Source organism: Aythya marila (genome assembly GCF_965140915.1).
Source record: "Aythya marila genome assembly, chromosome: 2".
Lineage (NCBI taxonomy): Eukaryota > Metazoa > Chordata > Aves > Anseriformes > Anatidae > Aythya > Aythya marila.
In genome coordinates, this window is record NC_139043.1 from 23,854,396 (window position 1) to 23,863,883 (window position 9,488).

At 42.7% G+C, this 9,488-nt stretch overlaps 1 protein-coding gene across 3 annotated transcripts; it reads left to right on the plus strand.

The window, feature by feature from the left end:
- The first annotated feature begins 52 nt into the window (after positions 1–52).
- Positions 53–9,488, plus strand: CLDN12 (claudin 12). Of its 3 annotated transcripts, XR_014317024.1 has the most exons (6): positions 53–109; positions 1,056–1,143; positions 2,254–2,316; positions 4,133–4,428; positions 8,290–8,433; positions 9,405–9,488. XR_014317024.1 is itself a non-coding variant. In XM_082754725.1 (5 exons), exons 4-5 carry the CDS (start codon positions 4,152–4,154, stop codon positions 8,292–8,294), a joined length of 282 nt encoding a protein of 93 aa, XP_082610851.1. In that variant the 5' UTR covers positions 53–109; positions 1,056–1,143; positions 2,254–2,316; positions 4,133–4,151; the 3' UTR covers positions 8,295–8,589. The 3 variants fall into 3 exon arrangements, 2 of the variants coding, with proteins under 2 accessions (XP_082610851.1, XP_082610850.1); XM_082754725.1 differs by lacking the exon at positions 9,405–9,488 and having other exon boundaries at positions 8,290–8,589; XM_082754724.1 differs by lacking the exons at positions 8,290–8,433; positions 9,405–9,488 and having other exon boundaries at positions 4,133–8,196.

Genomic DNA, 9,488 nt, shown 5'->3' on the forward strand with positions numbered 1-9,488 from the left:
CCGATGGGCGGAGGGGAAGGGAGCGGCGGTGGCGGTGATGATGGCGGCGGCGGCGGTGTTGGAGCCCCGTGTGCGGGAGCGGGTGTCGAGTTGAGCCGGGGAGGTTCAGGTGGGAAATGAGGAGACATTTCTGCTCAGAGAGAGCGGTCAGGCACTGGGACGGGTCGCCCGGGGAGGTGGTGGAGTCACCGTCCCTGAGGGTGTTCAAGGAGAGGTTGGACGTGGTGCTCAGGGACACGGTTCAGTGGTGACAGTGGTGGTAGGGGATGGTTGGACCGGATGATCTGGGAGGGCTTTTCCAACCCTAATGGTTCTGTGACTCACTTTACTGCTTCCATCCTGTTTTACTCAGCGCAGGATGTATCAATCCATGTAACTTTCCTATTTTTCTCTTTCGTCCTTTTGTTTCATTTCATTAGCTCATGGGTAGTGAATTAATTTGCCAGGTTTTGACCAGTTCCAGCCCGCAGCTCTTGTTTCAGCAACATGGGTCTTTAGGCTGAGGTAAAATGTAATGCTGTGGGAAAATGTATTCCTGAAGTGATATTAGGACTGGTTGCTTTTCGGGATCAGATACCAGAGCCTCAAGTATTACAGCTGTAAGGTGCTTTCTGTGTAAGGAGCTTCAGTCTGGACTCAAAGGTAAGACTGAGGTTCCTAGTTGTTCCATGCTGCCAGCGATAAAGAAAAAAATCAGGTGGCCTAAACCATGGCAGAATAAAAACTGAACTCCACATCCACAGAAATGGAGGCCTTCCTGCACTGGGTGTTGCAGAATATTCCGTACCTGCTCCCTGTATGTGTGTTACAACAGCTGGTGACCTCAGGTTTTCATCAGTTAATGGGAGGGGACTCCTAGGCTGGGCACAGTGCACTTCTGACACGTATGTTCGCCAGTACTAATTTTCTACTTAATTATGGTTGTTAGTGAGCACTGGCTGATATTTTTAGGGGTGTGAACCTCCAGAAGGAGATCTGTACATTTTTTTTTTAGTTTAGGTTGCTGCTAAATGCACAGAAAACTTGATGTTTTTATTTTTATTTTTTTTTTTTAGTTCAGGACTCAAAAAAAAAAAAAAGAGCTGCTGCTTCTGTTCCAGTGGAAGTGAGCGTGGTGACACTGACCTCTGCTGCCCTGTGTAGGTAGGTGACTGCCGAATGGCAGCATTCAGTCACAGCAGCCCTGGCTCTTTAACCTGGCAGTGGAAATCCAGTGGGGTGCTTGAGCTGGTTGTGCCTTCACGTTAATGTCTCGCATTCATATTGCAGGACTCTGGGCTCAAAAGTTCACTTTCTCATTTAGTGAAAAGTGTGGGTTTGTGTGAATAAAGGCAGTAAAGCCTCTCATGCCCAGCTGGTTTGACAGAAGAATTTCTTTTATGCTGCAGCCTAGGACACTGTGTATATGAATGTTACATTTCAAGTTTTGATATCGGAGATTTAAAATAAACTAAGTCTTCAAGCGTGGTGGTACGGCAAGCTGACGTTTAGGCTGTAGCTCTTGAAGTTGCATAAAGAAGTGCTTATAGGTCTGACACCCTGTCTGGTGTAGGAGTGATCCTCCTATTAGGACCTGCAGAGCTGGTCTTGGGGCACTGTGGTGTGGTTCCCAGATGTAGGTGTAAAGATAATCCACAAGACAATCCTTTTTCCTCCTCTGGAAGTAGTGGCCAGCCACTGAAAAACCGTCACCAGTACTTCCTGCCTTTCTCCCTTTTCCTTCAAACCTTTGTGTAGAAGCCAGGAAGGAATAGAGAACCACAAGGATATAAACAATTCAGCGTCTGTTTTGTTCTCCGACATGAAAAGTCATTCAGCTTCTTCCTCACTGCTGTGAAAGCAGAGCCTGGAACCTAACATCTGATATAATAATTTTGTAATACTATACATGGATTTTTTTTCCTTTTTTTTTTTTTTCTAGAAGTGTAAAATTCGGGATGTGAATATCTCTGAATATCCTAGAATATCCATGGAAAGGTAGTTTTCTTCTACTCTTTTTATCTGTTGCATAATGACTGAGATAGGTAGACAGAAGGAACATGCTTTGGGGAAAAGTCATCAGGGAGGAACAAAAAGTAGCTTGGCTTTTTTTTTTTTTTTTTTAATAACAAAAGAGTAAATTCTAGGAAGGTGATGGAGTTGGCCTAATGCAAGCGTACCTGAAGTTCAATGTCTCTCAATTGCAATGTAAGCAAATGCTGGTAGTGCATGAAATAACTGTGCCATTGACTCTCTCCTTGTTTTGTTTCCTAGATCCAGCAACACCGCTTTTCCTACTTCTAAAAGTTGCTAAGGTTTCTCTTGAACACATCACGGGTGAGTACGCTGGTTCTGTCCTGCCCACCCTGAATTAATCCTGCCCAGATTTTCATCATCTACTATTGCAAATGAATTGCAGAAACAGCGGGTTTCTGAACATTTTCTGTTTTATGCTTATTCCAGCCGCTTTTGGTAGGGCTCCATCCCAGAGCATGCGCTGCCTGTGTGGAAGTTTTATCCAGGTAAAGGCAAACTCTTTATGGAAGAGCAGAAGTGGCAAGCCCACAAAGATCAAAATTAGGTGCTGTACTAGGTTGTACCCCCAGGCTCACTTCTTACAGTTCCATATTTTTGGTAAGGTGGTTGCTCTGTCCATGATGAGGTTAAGCTTCAATCAGTTATGATAGAAATAAATCGTGGGTCCCCCTACCCAGGGATGTTCTATTAATGACCTGCTATCTGGAAAGGTTATGGCAATGAGAGCAGTAGTTTGTCCAGGCTTAGTTGTGCTTAGCAAACATATAATGGCATCTTTTTGATGAATTAGGTGCTTTTTTAGCATAAATGTGGTTGTCATTATTTTCTTTCAGCAGTGCTTTTTCAAAAGAGTATGATCAACAGTTAAATGTTACCAAGATACCATTGCAGCCATTATATGAAATTCTTCAGGGTTAGATAGGATAAAAAGTAAATAAATGCCTAATGCTTTCTTGTGAAACAAATTGACATTTATTGTTCTATAAAGCAATGAAATGCTGGCTAGCTGTATAGCTTGACAATGCTGGTAGTCTGCTGCAAGTGTACAGGGAAATACCTTATCTGATAAGGTCCCTGGGCACTCGATGTTTCCAGGTACACAAAAGTAGAGGGGATCAGATCCAATTTCCTCTTTGGTTGCAATCACAACTTTAACCTTTCTAAGATTCAGATATTTATTTGTATGTGCATTAGGTAGAACTTCTGGTACCTAAAGAACTGTTTTATGATTTGAGACAAATAAGCACAATGCTGTGTAATGATTCAGAAGAAATTTCAGTAGGAGTTCATGACCTAACGACTCTCAGTGGGCAGCATAAAGAATCATTTGATTTTTTAAGTTCTATAATTTTTAATGTCTTACTTCAAGTACACTCTGGAGTAGGTGCCCAGCATCTATTATGTATTAGGCCTTCATAAAATATCTCAGGTATCCAGGGATGGGATTACTTAAGTATTTTTTGGATTTTTTTTTTTTTAAGACCTGTTACTGGAACTGTTTCGCATAATCTCTGCAGGTTTTCCCTCGTGGTCAGACCAGGGGCTGTGCTAGGTACAAAGAGAGCGTTTGTATTGAAAAGGAAGCAGTACTCTTCAAGACTTCCTCTGAAGAGGAAAATGTGAAAGCTGAAAAGCCATCAGCTTTCTGGAATTATGTGCTTGGACATCCGATTTTTGAAAAGCAGAAGTAGTGAGGAAGAGGTGTTAATTGCTTGGATTAAAAAAAAAAAAAATCAGTAAATTATTCAACAGTGCCTTCTCCACAGGTTTGCAGCTCTGAATTTGGCCCATCTGAACTGTGTATTACTGCCCACGAATGCATTCCTGTCCAATCTCTCTAACAATGCTGTTTTAAACAATTCCCTTTTACTGCCATGGCAGCGTGGCAGAGCTGAACACACACACTCCGATGTCACATCTAGGCTAAAGAAAGGGAGAGGTGAACTTAAATCATGCAAACTCAGTGGCTGAGCTTCTCCCAGTGAGCTCTGTAAAAGCCCATGCAGTGACGCAAGTTGATTTAGCTGGCACAAGTCAAGTGAACAGTAATCACTCCTTTCTCCATAGAATTGCACCTGCTGATTTATTTTAATTGAATTCTCCTTTTTAATTGCAGGAAGCGTCAGCGGGCAGACATGGGCTGCCGGGATGTTCATGCAGCAACAGTGCTGGCTTTCCTCAGCGGAACAGCCTCGGTGGCCGGACTCCTGGCGGCGGTTCTGCTTCCAAACTGGAGGCAAATGAGACTGTACACCTTCAACAAGAACGAGAGGAACGTCACCGTTTACACCGGACTCTGGATTAAGTGCGCTCGCATTGATGGGAGCAGAGACTGCGTGATATATGACCCGCAGTGGTACACGGCTGTCGATCAGCTGGATTTGCGCGTTCTTCAGTTTGCCCTCCCGCTCAGTATGTTTACTGCTGTCTCAGCTCTGTTTCTCTGCTTGATTGGCATGTGCAACACAGCCTTTGTGTCGAGTGTGCCAAATGTCAAGCTGGCAAAATGCCTCGTAAACAGCGCGGGCTGCCATCTCGTGGCCGGCCTCTTGTTCCTGCTCGCATGTGCAATTTGTCTCACTCCGTCAGTCTGGGTCATTTTTTATAACAATTATCTGAACAGAAAATACGAGCCTGTCTTTAGCTTTGACATCTCTGTATTTATTGCCATTGCCAGCGCCGGCGGCCTGTTTTTCACTTCCGTTTTGTTATTTCTGTGGTATTGTGCGTGTAAGAGCCTACCGTCTCCTTTCTGGCAGCCCCTCTATTCGCATGCCCCCAGCATGCACAGCTACGCCTCTCAGCCCTACTCTGCACGCTCTCGCCTCTCTGCCATAGAAATCGACATTCCTGTTGTGACACATACATCCTAAAGAGATGAAGTCCTGGAAGTCGAGCTCTTGTGCTCACTTGAACCGTGAAAATTGCAGGCTTGGTTCTCTACTGCCTTGTACTGAGCGTAATCATTGCTCTGCACCCTGAGGTGCAGAGCAGTGGAGACCTGAGTTCAGCAAGTCTGCTGTTCTCATGAGTTCCTTCCTGAACAACGTTTGCAGTTTGGTTTTGGATTTATTTTGTTTGCTTTTTCCTCTGAGCTCACTACAGACAAAATTGCTGCTAATGCTGGCACAGTACACTAACAGTGGTATCCGTTCATGCAAGTTGTCTTGCATATTTGTTCAGCCTTCCGTTTCTTGAGATCAAAGCAGGCTTGTACCTCTTTGATGAACAACTTTTAGAGTTTGACCCCCGTTAGAAGAGCTGCATAGGTGGAACCATGCAGCCATGTGTTATCCAAATGCAGAGGGTGAAACTGGTGGTAGGGGTTTCACTGAGCTTATTGTTACAGATCAAAAAATAACCTAGTATAGTCAAAAGTGTATTGTCATTTAGGGGGAACAAAGGTGATTAAGAAATAGGTTAGTGAGTTTTCATCTGGACACGTGTATTTTAAGATGTGAAGCCTCACAAGTGAATTTGGCAGCCTAATTCAGTTCTATAGCACTGCTTTTTGTTTTCTAATGTGCATACAAAAAGGCAAGTGCTTGTGAGCCTCCGCAGTAGAATTAGTGTCAAAATACCTTTTATTTTCAAAGTAGCTCTTGGAAGAAATAAGCGATTTAGCTAATAATGTTCTTCTGTACTGTAATAACATTTTATGAATCACTGGAGGCTAGAAACGGTTTTGTGAATTTTCTTTTTTAGTCTTTTTTTTAATAAGTTAGTGAATTCACTGGATCTATTTTGACATTAAAACAAAGACCACTTGTATTTTTTTAAAAAAGTCTGTTGAAGAGATTGAATGTTTTATTTGAAGGCTATCCTTCAGATCTGAACAATGGATTTGCAAGTCAAACAAGCTTAGAATTAATAATTCTTTAATGCTGAAGTATTATTCAGTTCTGGAGAGAAATATCAGTCACTACAGAATGGATTAGGAAAACCATGAAGAACTCTAAAGGCTATGAAGGATTGTGGACAGTGTTCCAAAACAGTGTCTCTCTAGAAAGGGGATTATGACCCTGTGGAGAGATTTTTAACTTTATTTTTTTTTAATGTATATAGAAATAACAATGACCTTGCATATTTTTCACCATTGATGTTTACAGAAGTTTTATAGTCTGCAGTTGCTAGACTTTCATGCTATAGTTTATTTAATTACTGATTAAAACTTTCACCTTGCAGCTCTGTAAGTATGAGGAAGGGTTATAGATTCCCAGCCTGGGATGTCTAAATCATTTTTCTCTCCTCATGCAGAGCAGGTCAGTCCTAGGGGTCAAAGCTTTTCACTATGGGCTTTAAAATTGCTTGGGTATTTGATGATAGTGAATTGAATGCTATTATAATTAAGGCAAATGCTTAATTTGCTCAGATTTTGGCAGACTGAGATTTTGGATTCAAGATGTCATTCCAGTACAGAAAGTTATTTTAATTGGTGCCGTTCTGGAGCTGAGTGAATATTTGTATTTCATTAATCCCAGAACAGTTTTGCTGAAAGCAAATTAAGAGTCCTTTAATTCCAGTTCTGCAAACTCGTCCAAGGTCTTGATAATCAGTTCATTTCATTTTGCATTAGAAATGAGCAAATGCTCTACTGGGCAGATGTTGCCCTGTTACAATGTGTGCAATAACAAACACTACGTTAACAAACACTTTATCCTAGCTGGCAGGCCTCAAGCTCGAGTGGACTAAGTAAGCAAGCTGATCTCTGTTCCAAGTTCCCAGCATGGTCAGTAGAGTGACAAGCCCTTCCAGGAGGGGACGTGGAGTGCTTGATGAAATTGCTACTAGGGCATCGATGCCTAAAGATAAAGGAATGGGTGACAAAGAAGACATGCCTCTGAAGTTGCATGAATTTAAACCTTAAATTTTCAAGGTGTGATGTTAGATGAGAAGGATCTTTTTTAATCAGATCATGACTTGTATCCACTTTTTTTCTTCAGAATTGAACTTTGCTTTACTGTTACTGTCTGTCCAACCACAGATACTGTTGCTGCTTCAGCTGCCTGTGCCAGTAGATGCTTTGTAAGGTCAAAGCACAGGGACCGCTGGTTTGTGACTTCACGTTGCCTTGCTTCCCCACCCCCCAGTGTCTTGCCTTCTTTGTGCCTTGCTTATTTATGAGTTGGCTAGCAAACATTCGTTTGTAGTCGGTGTCTGGTACACTTTTAGAGCCTGAATTTACGACTCATTTTGACCATTTGGGAGGGGTGGTGAATATGTCTTTCAGTGACTTTAAAAGGATCCGAATTTTCAGTATCTCCAGGGCAAGAAAGGCAGCCTGGCAAACTGGTGCTTTCTTCGGAGAGTAACTGCAGCCAGGGTTTTGTTCTGTATGATTTAAATAGCAGATGTGTATCACAACTCTTTTGCATTCCCACTTTGATTTTTATGCTTTAAACTTTCAATTAGTAGTTGCTGCTGCCTATGCCGATAACTTGTTGCTTTGAAAATTGTGTCTTTTCAAAAGTCTGAGATGGACCTGAGCTATGAAAAGCGGGGATCCGAAAGCTGGCGGATTCCCGTGTGTGCTGTAGTTAAGGTAATCGTCATCAGAAAGACTGTGGCTCCGTGTTGTATCAGAAAAGCACAGCTTTCAACAGTGCTGTTACTTACTGTGAGTTGCCTCTGGACCCAAAGTGGAATTACCTGGAAGTGCTGTGCTGAATTTCTCATTGTTTACAGAAGGGGTGGCCAACCTGTGGCAACAGGCCCCGGACCTGGGGAGAAAACCACACGTGTCCTGCGTGTATCCATGCCAGGGAGCAGCTGCTGTGGAGCAGCACCCCTGCTTCTGCCCAGCTACTCCTGCCTGGGCACTCTGCTGGGTGCAAGGCAGACACTGTGGGTCTTAAGCAGAAAGATTTTAATTTGTAGCTCATGCAGGCAAAGGGTGGGTGCTGTGAGATTATGGGAACCTGTATTTTTTTTTTTCCAATAATTCCTTTCCAACTTCTTAAGTTGTGTTTAATTACAGTGTGGGTTCTTTTTATGTGAAACAGAAGATATGTATTTTTAATAAAACATTCTCATACAGATGCACTTTATTTCAATTATTTTTGTGGAAAACAGTAACTGTTAGACTATGAAAGACTTCACCTGTTTTGGCACTGACCACCAGACTTGTCAGACTGTTACAGATACCTTAACGGGTGTAAAACACATGATGTATACTGTATTTTTGACTCACTAACTTTATAGTCCTGCTGCTTAAAAAAAATATCTCTGAAAGCTTGACTGTTACTTATTATTTCCTTTTTATTTTTATTGTAGGCTAGTCCTAAAAAGTTCCTGAATTCCATTTTTCCTTAGAGGAAGAGAGTGATTTCCTTTACTCTAGAAGATTCTTTTTCTCAGCATGTGGCCAGGATGCAGGCTGGGGGCCAGGATCTGGTTCAGCCCCAGCGCAGAGCCAAGGTAACAGTGTGCCGTGGAAAAGAGCCCAGTCCTCACTGTCCCCTTCCAGCCAGCACCACCTCTTTCCCCCTGTGTCAGTTCTGCTGCTCGCTCAGCCATTGCTTGTCCAGTGCAGCTTGCTAACCCAGGTCAAATGTCTTCTGCATTGAGTTAATTCTCCCCTAGACTGGTAAGATTTGCTTTGTGCATGAATATGGACAGCATAAAGCAGTTGTTGCCAGTGCTACACCTTACTTGAGGGGGTGGAAAAATGATTTGGTATTTTCTGCTTCTCGGTTGTTGGTTTTTTTTCCTCCTGTGCTGTCATGTTCAGACAGTCCTCCTGTATTCTGAGAGCTGGTATGAACCTAGAGGCTGGCTGGGTGTCGGCAGAAATGCTGTGATGTGGAGAACACTTCTGCCAAAACATGGGAGTGCCCCATTTTGGGGATTAAAATTCCTAAAAAGCTAGCCTGCGTTCATTGAAGACAAATCTCTTGGGGCAGATTTTCCCGTGTTTTATTTCACAGAAGCTGAGTTGGCACGTGTGGTTCAGCAGCTATGTAATGTTACTTATCCCTTCTATCTATAGAGCAGGCAGGTAACACACCTTAGAAGCAGCATGTGCTTTTTTTGGTCATGTTTGTGTTCCACTGCTGCAGGTGAGTGTATAGTTCCTGATTTCAAAACTGCTTTTTATCTGTGTTTGGCTCAATTTGCTCATACAGGTATTAGGCTGTTAGGGATGGGGACTTTGTCTTTTGGGCATATCAGCTTGAAGGAGACGTAAAGGTTGAGCACAGGGCAGTAGAAATTGCAGTGTGCTGGACTGTATTAGTGGTTAAAGCTGTTTTGAGGAGTGAGATTAGAGAGTTGGACTTGAAGGGCAGGGTTATTCTCCTAGTTTGGGCTCTAACAAAGCGAAAAATATGTAATTGAAGCTCAGCATTCCTTGAAAACACTCAAAGCCTTCATAATGGGTTATTTTTCAGGTGCCTAGACTACCAGAGTGAATAAGCTTTGCTCAGTACCAGACTTCCCAAACACAACCACACTTTGGAAGCACAAGGTATGCG

Coding starts and splice junctions, on each gene's coding strand:
- CLDN12 (XM_082754724.1), top strand. CDS start 4,152: ATGGGCTGCCGGGATGTTCATGCAGCAACAGTGCTGGCTTTCCTCAGC.